General features: G+C 47.0%; 1 protein-coding gene across 9 annotated transcripts in view; it reads left to right on the top strand.

The window, feature by feature from the left end:
* The window catches only part of FOXP4 (forkhead box P4), a 973797-nt gene that overhangs the window by 818584 nt on the left and 141957 nt on the right, over positions 1-13256 (top strand). For all 9 annotated transcript variants that reach the window (XM_085650498.1, XM_085650470.1, XM_085650461.1 and 6 more), the window contains 2 exons: positions 9105-9188; positions 13038-13239. In XM_085650498.1, the coding sequence (XP_085506624.1) occupies positions 9105-9188; positions 13038-13239 (286 nt within the window). The remainder of the gene's footprint in view (positions 1-9104; positions 9189-13037; positions 13240-13256) is intronic.

The following is a 13256-nucleotide window of genomic DNA, read 5'->3' on the forward strand; positions in this document are numbered from 1 at the left end:
CACTTAAAGCCCTGATTGAGCCCACTACAGGATAATAGAATGGGCGCTTTCCCTAGGGTTGAGGCCACCTACTAGAAGGAGAGAAGGTGCAAGGTGTCAAAAGGAGGGAGAGGTAATGTGAGAACACATAGGAAGAAGGGGAGAAGAGGAAGGGTGAAGCTTGCTGATATAAGACTTTATGAAGAGAAACAGAAGGGGATGAAACCAGGCAGAAAAGAGGTAAGAAGGCCAGACCACCTGTAGGAGCAAGAGGAGGGGTGCAGTCCTTTGTGAAGAGAAACAGGAGGGTATGAAGCCAGGCAGGAAAGAGCTAAGAAGGCAAGACCACCTGCAAGAGGGAGAAGATCTGTGTTGCCCCCTGTAGGAGCAAAAGGAGAGGTGCAGTCCCATGAGATAGGGAAGCATTGCGTTTTCCACATGAGGGATAGATGGAGCGATCCCTGACGGAGGGAGAGGTGGTGTGCCGTCTGTGCAGGAGAGAGAGGAGGTGTGCCTGTCTCAGCTGGATAGAGGTGGTTTGCGGGTCTCGGCAGGAGGGGAAGGAGGTGCACGGCTCCAGCAGGCGGAACAGGAGGTGTGAAACTCTGCAGCAGGAAGAGGGGGTCTCAAACTTGAAAGCCAGTTATATTTTGTGCATACTGGTTGAAATGCGACCGCGGTTCGGCCGCCTGTGATCAGAACCTGTTCCCAAACACGCTCTGAAGCACTGAGGTTTGAAAAGCAATTACTGGAGCTTAAAGAAATGAAAGTGAGAGAAAAAAGGCTGAGAGAGGCGGAGAGTCTGAGTGTGAGGCGTGGAGAGAAGCTGCCATCCAGGTTACCAATTATATAGTTTTCAGCACAGATCTCCTGCTGTGCCGAGCCCTGCGAGCCGGCATCACTGGGGCATATCTGTCAGCCCTAATGAGAGGGAGGACAGTGCTGCCATCCCACGCGGACAGCGCCATGCTATGCCGCCATGATGTCTGGTGTGGCGAGACACAGTCCCTTGGTGTCTCTGGGGGTGTGCGCCCCTCAGTAGAGTGCCATGCACAGTTTCTGTATGCCAGTCCTCAGGGAGACCCTAAGAAGGCAACACTCATTCTTAAAGCCCCCTGAACACTGTCCAATCCTTCCATGCTTCGGGGAGCCTACTCGTAGCAGGGAGATTGATTGACATATCACAGTGTCCTGGATGGTCTGTGACCTCATCGATGCAGGGTGAAGCAGTACTCGCTTTAGTAGAGTCCACTGATTTTACCCCTACTTCCATTTTCAAGGAGGCCCAGGGAGATGTGCACTCACCTATGGTTTGTTAACTCTTTCCAGTCTCTATGGGACCCCCTGTGTGCCCTGGAACCTGACCCCCAATCAGTCAATCCGGTTTACATCAAACTCCTATAAAAACAACAATATCAAACAGTAGTAAAAAATAGATTCTGCTACCAGTTCAAAATGAACATTTATAACATCGATTATACAACATCTTCTTGTAAACTGCACATATTCTAATGTAACAAACATCCACCAACTGTTCAAATAACTGCCTCTTACAAGCTGCAAAACGGTTACTGTGTGACTTAATGTCTTTGTAGTCCATCCCTAAAATAACGGTGACGACATGTTTAACAAAGATGTCAAAAGCGTTGCATCTTACAGAGGTCTTCTCTGATCAAATGGAAATGTATGGATGTAGAGACACACAAATCCAAGTTCCATTCTAGGTGACTTAACCACCAGTATTCAGAATGCTTCTCAATTATATGTAAACTCTCTCTGTTAGATCTATCTCAAATAAGCCACAAAGAATACAGACATTTAAAATTGCAATAAATATCACCATTACTTTGCAAATTATAAGAGGATCTTAAAATAATCAAATTCCTTGATTTTTCAAAGCTTGAATCAACCGTTTATTTCTGGGGCCTTGGTAAAAGAGGTAAAAATAAAAGAAATGGTCTTTGGATTCATTAGTGTCTTTACTTTGATGACAATGCATAGAATGGAAGGAAGCCATTCCCCATGATTGAGTAAAAGTTGCTATATGTAAAATAGCATATTTAGTATATAAAGTCTTAGCTTATGGTTCAGTCAAATATGAAAGATGCAAATGAGGGAGTACACTTAACTAGCAAAAATGAATCTGGTAAACTTGCCAATTTATCCATTTTTGAGGTGCTCTGTATCAACTCAATGAAGGCAGTTTTGGCTTCCTTTTTAGGTTTCGCTAGCGTAAGGCTGCGCGCATGCGCAGTCTCGCTGGCGAGATTTAGTGTTGACAGGGTATTTTCAGTAAGGGGCATTAAGCCCCGCCCCTCTTTCCCATTGGCCGGCGTCACCGTTTATGGTAAACGGCGGCCAGCCATTGGGAAAGAGGTGCCGGTGACGTTTTCGCTTGGCTTTTCGAGCCGTCCCATTTTTGCGACCTCGCCTGCTTTGCGTTGGTCGCAAATGTTTCTTATCTTTATGGGGCCAAACACATGGCCCCATAAAGACAAGAAACCTTTTGGCAGGCGAGGCCACGGCAGAAAAAGCCAAACGAAAACGTCATGGCGAGCGCTTGTGTTTATATGCTCTCGAGCCATCCTGTGCATTCTACATTCCAGGTTGTGAATCATAAAGTTTACCACATGTGCTGCTGCTACAGAGTGTGAGGTGAGGGGGGGCAGGGAGCAGTGGGCCTTGGGAGGGATGAGGTGCCGTTGCCCAGGGAAGAGGGTGGGAGAGATATGTGGGGCAGCTGGCGGGGTTAATATTACCAACTGAAATGGTAATAAACGGCAAGAACGTTATGGGGCATTAATAAAGTGCTAAGGGGAATAGTTGCAGGATATTTCTGAGTATTGGTGTATTCGCCTAGCTCACCTTTCACCGATTGTGGCTCGTCTGGCGAGGTCCCCGCCCGAGGGTGGATTTCCTTCTCAAGGCACATTTGTGGGGATGGGTGTGTTGGTGATGGAGCCACCAGGTGGCTGGGGTCTGTGGAGGTCGGTGTGGGCTGCTTGGTTGCCGATCTAGGGTTGATGCGGTGTTGGAATGCCCGCGGTGACTGGCGTTGTGGTCGACTAGACTTTCGTGATGGGTGCAAGAAATTAAAGGACGGAGTAAAATTCGGGGGGGGGGTAACCGTGGGAGCGGGCGGAGTTTGAGGGGAAGGGAGGGCGACACGGGAGTTTATTTTATGCGTTTTTATATAATGCGGGCTTTACCCGAAGGGGTCAGGGTGCCATCGGACGGAGTGACAAAGGTGTTGTTCTGGGGTGTGGGCGGAATGGGATGGTTGGGTGAAGGAAGCGGGGCGATCGGCTGAGGGTAGGAGGGGGGGCGTTGTGGGTTTTGGGGGTCGGAGTGTTGCGTTGGAGGGTGCGGGATAGGGCGTGAAGGTGAGGTGAGCGTTCCTCGGCGCGTCGGGTATGCGCAAAGGCTGGGAGGAGGCTTGGCGGCGGTTTGAGCACCATTCAGAGTGGATGGATGTTCGTGCCTGGCTGGGCTCGGCCTGCTGGCATGTGGCTAGCTGTGCAGGATAAGGGGCAGTACGGAGGATTTGATGTGGGACGGCCGGAGTGTCGGCGCTGGTTTGGATGGGTGGGTGATGTGTGAAAGTCGCATGGCGCCTGGGGGGGGGGTTGATTGCAGGAGTAGCGGTTGGGAGGGGGGACTGTTTCGCAGAGGGCTGCAGGCTCACTGTGGAGGTTGCGAAAGGAGGATCAGAATGTTATTAAGCAGGCAATAATAGGCGGGATTGGGACCCCAGGGGTGGGGCGACGGGCCTTGTGGGCGGGACTGTCGACTTTGGGCCGGTGGGATGGGGTGCGGTTTTCGGTGTGGACGGGCAGCCGGTGGTCCTGGCAGGTTGTTAGATGTCCGGGGAGGCGGACTTTGTCCGGGTGTGGCGCAGCAGGTGGTCCTGGGACAGACTGACGCACATTGATTGGGGTTGGAGGGGGACAAAGGCACGCCGGGGGGAGGGGTGGGGGCAGGGGGCACTGGGGAGAGGCAGCGTCGGGTCTCATTACATGTTGAAGGGAGCTGCCATGGACACAGACAAGATGTACAGCACCTGGAGGCTAATTACATCTGGGTTTCTCCCCTCCCGCTATCCTCATTTCTCTTCGGCCTCAGGTGGAAGGGGTGGGGTGGACTTCCGGTGAATCCCTCTGCATTCCTGCCACATCTGGAAGTGGAGGAGTATGGGGGTTTGCAGTGCCAGGCACTGGTGGGCGCTACACCCACGGCTGGGGAGTGCAGCGTTTAGGCCCCGGGTGACTAGGGGTTAAGCACTGTCTGGGGAAGGATGAGGAGGCGCTATACAGGGAGCAATGTCTTCGAGTTATGCAGAGGTCCCTCGGGGGCGGGTGATAGGAAGAACAAACTGGGAAGTTGATGCAGTCCTGGGGGGGGGGAGAAGGCGAACCTTTCCTTCTTTAAGAAGCACATCTAGACATTGGGGGTTTGTGCCCCATCTCGGTGCGTTTTGTGCATTTATTCCTATTATCCCTGGTTCAGCAACATGCTCATGGATGCCATGTCTACTTGTATCTATGTCAATATTCTTTATGACACAGACATGTCACGTGAAGTAGCCCGCTGAGTTGGGGAGCTGATGAAATGTATCTCTGGATGTTATAACTCCATAGGTCTGCTCATGGCCTCACCTTCAAGGTGCTGTTTGAATCTGACTTAAGTCCCGTGTGAGAGGGCAGTGGTTGGGGGCTTCCCGAGTTCCTGCTGGGGGGCATTGTACTGTGAAATTATGGAGCACAAAGTTGGGTGTGAATGGGCAGTCAATTATTCGAACTCTGCGTGATTTAAAACACATTCACACAGTCACGTGAACAAATATGCCTTGGTGACAGCACAATGGGCATGCAGCTATATCGTGACTTGTTGTCTAACATGGGGAGGTTCATAGAGTCACTAGAGGATTATGAGGAATCTGCTGTGAAAATGATGGAAGAGTACTGATGTGGAATCCCACACTCCTGTGGTGTTTAGGCCCTATGATGAGTGCACACGGACCCAGATACAGCTAACATTTAAAAAGCTTCTGGCAGGCATCTGTGAAGGCCATAACCCACCGTCTGCCATTTGCAATGTTAATAGCTCAAACTCTTGTAAATGCGAGACCTATTGCATTTTTAATGCTTGTTAGTACATCCGTTCTGGAGACAGCCAGACATTGATTAACATAGTTAACCATTGTTGTTTCCTGACTCCATGCAGACCTAGAACTTCCTACATTGCTGCTCTATATGGGCCCAATTTTTCACTAGTCTAAGTTCCTACCACGTGAAGAAGGGGTTTCAGCTCTATGATGTTTTTAATGTCTCACAACAAATGCAAGGATGGCAAAAAAGTGTGGGGAAAACCTGTGAAAGATGGAAAAGATTCAAAGACTGATCACAATGCCATATTTGGCTGCTTTAGACCCCAAAAAATATTCTTAGTCGTGAGTGTGAAGACTTTGGAGCACACACGTACATCAATACATCAGTCTTGATTTAAACAAGAAGATCATCAGATCGGAAAGTTCTGCATCAACCACATAGAGAGAGGCGTTGGGGCTAAAAAGCAATTGCATCCAATCAATGCTGAAAAGTGTGGAACGCCAAGAATTTCAGGGAAAGCAAATGTAATGCTCAATCAATGAAGCATTAACAATAGCCCAAGATTTAAGAAACTAGCAAGGAAGGCGCGTAGAAAGGAATCTAGCTCTAGGTATTGCATAAACTATCATTTTTACACAGTATCTCGACTAGGTAACCATGTATAATATACTCTCAGTCACAACAGAATAAATCCCTCTCTGCACAGAATAGAATGATCATCATCTAAAGGATAGTTTCGAAGAGGACTCAGAAGACTATAAACAGATTCTCCAATTTTGGAATTTTTCGTTTAAATTTAAAACACCTTCATATAAGGAGAACACTTACAACACTTTAACACAGAAGATGTCATACCCAATAACACCTGTGATAATAAGACACCAAGTACAGTAACTCACGGTGGTTACAGATGGAGCTGTACGATCACGAAATGTACACAGAGTAATTGCGCTGCATAGAGCTGTTTGATTAAGTTAATGTAATGTATGGCCAGAACCAGATACGGGAGGAGGGTGGGTATTAGTAGGGTGGATGGTGGACTAGAAGGTTTTGATTTAGTACACTTATTCTTAACTGAGTCCTGTGCAATATACCGAAGGAGAATCTAGATCCGCTTTAGTTAATGACTGCAGCATTCTTCTGAAATATGAGTATTGATGCTATATTCATGCATGTAACAGGCCTTGCATGTCATAGAATGTTGTTATTGTATAGACACAACGTTTAAAATGATTAAAGTATGTAATCAGAAATGACAGTAAAGAAAAAATACCAATAAAGTTTGTTTAAAAAAAAAACACAAAAGATGTCATAGAGCCATGGGGATGAATTTATGTAAGGAGAAGCTTCCTGGTAGAAATCCTGACTTTTTTTATTTTTTACTAAAGAGAAACTGGTATTTATCCATGCTGAAAAAAAGGGATAGGCAGATTCCGTTTTCCCAGAACAACTACTGTGCGATAAGTCATATGGAGGATAGAAAGAAAGTATCATTTGGCACCACCCAGTCTACATTACGAAACATGCTGAATTCGTTTTGTTATTAGTCATAACTGACAGAAATATCAGTTCGTTAACTGCTTCAGGAACCCTGCTGATGTAGTGTGAGTAAAAGCCACAATGCATTTGGCATGAAAGTCGAATCTGGTGCACAGTGACACACTGCATTGCTAAGTTAACAGGTTTGTTGTGCAGATATGGACATTTGGGACTGGCTTATATAGAAGAGTTTATGATGCTAGTTCCAGAGGAACAGGTCAAAGGTGATTTTCTGGACAGTGTTGAATATGTGCATTAATGCTTAGTTGAACACAGGAAGCCTCCAGTGAGCAGGCCTCATCCTGAGTACAGTCTCTTGGATTCAAGTCCCTGTTTTCCAATCGGAGGTGCAGGGAGATAATATTACATTATTCACATTTGTATGCCATTAACAGTTCTTTTGCGAAGTAGTAGATTACATATTTGAAAGAATACAGGAAGATAAATGTATGCCCTGAATGCAAAAGAGGAGGTTTTGCCGAGGCGCTAGACCCTAATAGGCAAATGCTTTAATAATAGTTCACATTCCTGGTAGATGTGGGTCCTCCTTGCCCGAAGGGGGGGGGGGGGGTTCCTCTTTTTGGTATTGTATTGTTATTTGTTAAAACACACCTAGATGGGGAACAAAAGTATCTTGGGAAAGATCCAAGATTCTGAACCGAGTTGTGGAGAGAGAAGTGGCATGTTTGTACCTGAAGCTGGGGAGCAGGGAAGTTCCTTATTGGTAGCCCATGGGGTTCTTCTTGAAGAACTGTGTTTTGAGTTTCTTGTTCTTAGAAAGTGCTGGGTCTAACTTACGTCCTGGAGGTGAGGTATACCCCATGGGCCCACGAGGTGATTGTTGTCTTTGGTCTCAGAATGCCCTCTTTGGCCCCACAAGGTGTGTGACAAAGGAAGCCATGAACCTCGTTGGACCAAGAAGGGCAGGCATCTTCTTTGTCCCTTGTCAGTGTGGGGGCGTGTAGTGACACATATTAAACTCCCCTCAGTATGTGAAGACCACCAACATGTAGGCCGGTATGGGTGAAAACCAAAATCCAGATTTAAGCTTCAATTATGAGTGCTGTTGGGTGTAATTTTAATTCAAATAGGGATAGGAGTTACCAAGCTATAATGAAATTACAAGTTTCACTTGGAGGCACCGGCTGTTCAAAGCAGATGAAATCTGTAGGTGAAACTCTGGGGGAGAAGGAGAAATTACTAGTGGAGATAGACCGGGAATCACAGATTCTGTAATTCTGCATTTCTCTACGGAACCTCAGAGCCACACCTGTAGTCGCCAGAAACTCTGTACCGCCAACATTACTAACCCCTTAGGGTGGAGTTACAGTGTAGGAATCTGCGGCACTTGTTAGGGGGATTTAGGATGCACTCTAAACCCACAACAGTTATAAAGGCACCAGCGATAGAAAGCTCAACCCTGATCAGTCAACGCCTTAACACCCATGTGAATGGCAAAAAACAAAGACAAGTTATAGTTATTAGAAATATTGAGGTTTTAGTGTCTACAGGAATTGGATTCAATAGATTTGGAGAAAGAGTATCATTTTAACTGACAACCACAGAGTCTCAAATAGGAAGGCTCCTTGAAAGTTATAGATGCCATTGAGATTGGTCTAGGGTGAGATTGTACTCTAGGAATGAGGCTTGCAGCAAGTGATTTAGACTAGACTTAAAGGATAAACCATTCTGACCGTTAGGGATTTAAAACCACATCTCTGACCCCAACAGCGGAAGTATGGTGCACTAATATCATCTGGCACTTGGCTGCTGGTAGGTGATTTACACTGGCAGGGAATGCCCTAGAGAGTTTGAGGTATTACATTGGCTAGTGGTTGCAATACTTCAACCTTGCCTAATCTCCTCAGTAGATTGTTGGGGCATCAAGTGGGTGCAAACTTGAGCTAGAGAATAAGGTTCACTGAAGCGTTTTATTGTTTTCCCTCACAGGATAGTTCCGTTTATGATAGAGAATTTGATTGTTTTTATAATCCGTGGAGGATGGGATCTTCACAGGTAAACTTTAAATTTTGTTTTACAAATTCTGATTCTGTTTATAAAATGGAAAAAATAATGCAAATTATTGTTAGAAAAGAGAGACTATGTTTCAATGGGGGAAACTGGTTCTCAGAGAGTGAGATTTTTCTCTTTGCAAGACTAACACATTTTTGACTGCTCCAAGGTTTGAGGTTCACATTCAAAAAGTTAGACTTCTCTAGGCGCTGTGACTCACTTGAAATATGTGAGACCTGCAGTATCTGGAGACAAAGTATACATCTCCCCTAGGCTCACTCTGTACAGTGTGATATAGGTTAAAACAAGCCCTTCCCACTCCATGCTTCGGCTCTACTCAGGTTGTGGTTGTCCCCTTACTGGTTAGTGTAATTTCATGAATGCTTGTTTGAAATGTATTGTAATAACAAAAAGAATAATCTGCAGGCGTCTGCTTCTCTCTTTTGGCTTCTGGACGACTAATAGCTTACGAAGGAGAGCGAGCGTCTTCAAGCAATGATGGCACACCTGCACATGAGGCCCTCAGAACCAAAGCCCTTCAGCCAACCTGTAAGTATTCCGTCTCTCTATCCATACCTTGCAAAGTCACTCTTAACTAATTTAATTTCCTACAAGACCAGGCAGAAAACCCCCTTGGCATTGAAGAGGTGAAAATTCCCTTGGATGGTCCAAATTGTCTGATGTTATGTTATGTTATGTTATATGGCACTTATAAAGCGTGCGGCTACTCCCAGGAGTGTCCCGGCACTGATGTCGGAAATGGTTTTGCATTCAGTGCTCCTGTGGAGTGAATAAAGCTCTTTTATTCTTAAGATTGGAGTCTTTTGTCCTTTATCCTTTGGTTTACTAGATCTTGGATGTTGACCTCTTGGGAAGGTCGTTTTTAGGTCGAGGACTACCGGTCTGCCGAAAGGCAGAACCGGAAGTCGGAGATTTTATGACTTGGAGAAGAGGGTCTTTAACCCGCCCCTCTTCTCCCCTGTTCTCCATTGGCTGGCCTCGTAAATGCTGGCCAGCCACTGGAGAAGAGGTCAGTCACTCCGATTAGGCCCCGTCCTTTTCGGATCGGGGGGCGTGTTTTTTGCGAGAAGTCTCAAGGAGGAGACAACAGCAAAACACACCCCCGAATCCAAAAAGGACGCTGCGGTGGTGTCTTCCGGTGCCCTCGGCTTGTTGGTGACGCAGGGAGGCCGGGACTCGTGCTGTGGCCAACCTGTTTGAGTCAGCTCAGCTGCTTAACCATCCGGCGAGAGCGCGGGCATCCCGCCTCCTCCCCACTGGAGGAAGGAAGGGGGCCGGTGCAGACTCGTGCCAGTGGTGGGCTAAGCCTGGCTTTGGAGAATGATGAGGGTGATCGAACGCCTACTTGTCAGAAGTGCATACAGCAGGAGCGCATCCTTCGAAGCTTATGATGTCACAAACTGGCGAGGGAATGAAGCGGTCTAAGCTCCTGACATCACAAGCACCGTTTGGAATGAAACCTGTTCATCTCATGACATCACAAACAGCCATTACAAGGAAGCGTACCAAGCTTATGACATCACAAACAACCATTACAATGAAGCGTTCTAAGCTTATGACATCACAAACAGCCATTATAATGAAGCGTTCCAAGCGTATGACATCACAAGCCGTCGATTGAATGAACCGGTCTAACCTCATGACATCACAAACAATTACAATGAAGCGTTCTAAGCTTATGACATCACAAACCACCAGTGGAATGATTCGTTCTAAACTCATCAAATCACAAACAGCCGTTGGAATGGAGCATTTTAAGCCTATGACATCACAGCCAGTGGGCGGTACGGTGTAAGCCTACCTGACATCTAAAAGCCAGTGTAATGTAGCGTTGTGAGCTATGACATCACGAGTCATTGGAACGTAGCGTTCTAAGCCTATGCCATCATTCATTAGAAGGTAGCGTCCTAAGCCCATTGCATCACAAACAGCCACTGTAACAAGGTATTCTCCATTTATGACGTCACAGCCAGGCTACTGAATGTAACCTGCACAGCCCGAGGAGTGTAAACCCTCGCTTTCTATGAGAGAGGGACACAAAAGGTGGGGGGTCGTCCTTGAAACGCCTGCGTCTTCACTACTGACTTCACGCTCGGTGGGCACGCCCCTTCCGTAATTGCCAACGATCCACCTGCAGCAGGTGATGTTTACACTGAGGGTTGGAGCAGACCACACCCCGGGACTGGTGGAGAGCCGCCGCATGCCGTGCAGGGGTGATATCCGGCCGGTTAACACCCGGCGGGGTGACGGGGTCTAGATACGGACTGTAGTCTAGGACCGTGACGTCAGCACGGTGAGAGTGGAAAGTTGGCTCGGGGAGGGAAGAGAAACACGGCCCCAGACCGGCAGTGCTTGTGCCTTTTATCTAGTCACTGAAGTCTTAGCCACCGACCCCGCAGGCAGAGGCGTGTGAAGGGCAGGCAGCCTGTCTGCCCCACAGCCCAGGTTGTGCGACCCTCCATGCAATCCAGCCAGCGAAGCAGCTCAGTATATCCATGCACCTGTGGCAGGGGTATTTCATTAATATTCCGACCTCGGTTGCTGCGTCCAGCAGGGCTGGCACGGCGCTTCATCCTCCCTGGGACACTGACGCCCATCCCAAGCTGTGCCTGTTCTTTATAGCGCTTCACGGATGAAGCTGCAAGCGCTGTTTAACACAAGTCCCGTGTGGCCTCGTCCCCAGCTCGCAGTGCCCGATCTGCCCTCATGCCACCGTTTGAGCGGGAGTCTGTCTTTAGTCTAGACTCTAGACTGACATCACATTTTCCCTCAGAAGCCTGGCCGCAAAGGCGAGTAGAATGTACTTATTTGAAAACATGAATAGGAAACGGCAACGCAGAAAGAACTTAAAATAGAGTAAAACCAAACGCTGCATGAAATAATGGAGAGGGCGAAGCCACAAACCTGGTTACCCTGACAGACTGCCGCGCCGGAGAAAGCAGCGGGGAGCTGACGCGCAGAGAAGGCGCTTAGAGTCAGACTCTTGGCAGCACATTCCCATGCGACTGACGCGAGATGGCAGGTGGCTGAGCGCAGCTCTCTGTTTCCAGGCGCTAGAAAGCAGGGTTGGATTGGGGCAGAAAACCGGCACAGGCAATAACATAAAAGCGACCCCATTAGCGACTCAGTCAGATAGACAACAAGCATTTACAATGCAATGGTCTCGGCATTGGTAAAGTTAGAGCTATTGGCATTGCTCATGACATTATTTTTGTTTATGTTTTTCTTTTTAAAACATTTAAAGAAACGGCATTGTCACGAGCAATGCCAATAGCTCTAACTTTAACAATGCCGAGACCGTTGCATTGTAAATGCTTGTTTTAATTACCTTACACATGTTTTTAAATTTACTAAACAGAGTGGATTGTCTTCTCATTGTATCTGCACTGTTGATCTGCCCTTAATTGAAAGAAAGTTTATCTCATAATTTCTGAACCTTTGTTTAGGCCATGGTCTTTAGGAGCCTTTAAAACAATGAGAACTGTTTCCACCCTACCCCTGTTGGGGGAGGAGGCATTTGTAATTTTGTGAGCCACTCTTCATCCCTGTCTGGAGACAACACTTTTCTTAGTTGGTCCTGTGAAGTGCTAATTGTCGTTTATCCTGGAAGTGGGTGATTACTTTTGCAAGCTTTCCTTGCTGCTCAGGTTGGCTCCTGTGATAGTTAATAGATGTATTGATTTGTCCTGACAGCCTAATCCCTATACAGATATACAGATGTGATTCTCTTTTTCTGCTATTGGGTGTTCACCTCCTCTTTACTGCTGACACATTGGTGCATTCGGTAACAGATTAATTGGTTTTCATCAGAGCTAGAGTAGGTGCATGCTTTTTAATCCTGGACATCCTCTCCAGACTCCAGTGGTTAGTCTCTGTATTCAAAAGTGAGTTTTTAGGGTAGGTATTTTCCTTTATCTGTAGGGTGTCTGTCTTCCCCTTATGAGTTTCATGCAGGTTCTTCTTTGCTTTGTATGGTGAGGGTTTATCCCCCTGGTCTATAAGTTGTGGTTTAGTTCTACAAATTGTTTAGTAAGGGTTTCCTCTCTGGTCTGTAGGTTGGTGTCTATGCCCCTGGTATGTAGGGTGGAGCCTCTTATGCCTGGTATGTTGGGTGGAGTCTCTCCCATTGCAGTGTATGGCTGTGTCTCAAGGTTTGTAGGAAATGCTCTTTTACCCCGATTCGCTGGTTTTACAAATAGATCTTGCTGACCGTCTTGTAGCTTCTAATTTGAGGTGGGCTATTCTCATCCAATTCTGTACGGGTGATTACTTTAAGTAGTGCAGTGACTGAGTGCCCTAGCTGCCATTACTTTTTCAGATCTGGCTGATCGTTAATACATTTATTTATTATCTTTGCTTTTTTTCTGTTCCTTGCAGCGGAACCTCGTATCCAGCGCAACACTTACAAAAAGCTGCTCTGATACCTACCCTGATGGCTTACCTCACCCTCCTACCTCAGCCACAGCACCAATCACTCCCCTTAGGCAGGGTCCTTCTGTCATCAGCTCTTCCACCGTGCACAACATGGGACCCATCCGGAGGAGGAACTCCGATAAATTCTGCACACCCATCTCCTCAGGTGAGACTGCAAGCGTA

This window comes from Triturus cristatus, chromosome 1_1, assembly GCF_964204655.1.
Source record: "Triturus cristatus chromosome 1_1, aTriCri1.1, whole genome shotgun sequence".
Lineage (NCBI taxonomy): Eukaryota > Metazoa > Chordata > Amphibia > Caudata > Salamandridae > Triturus > Triturus cristatus.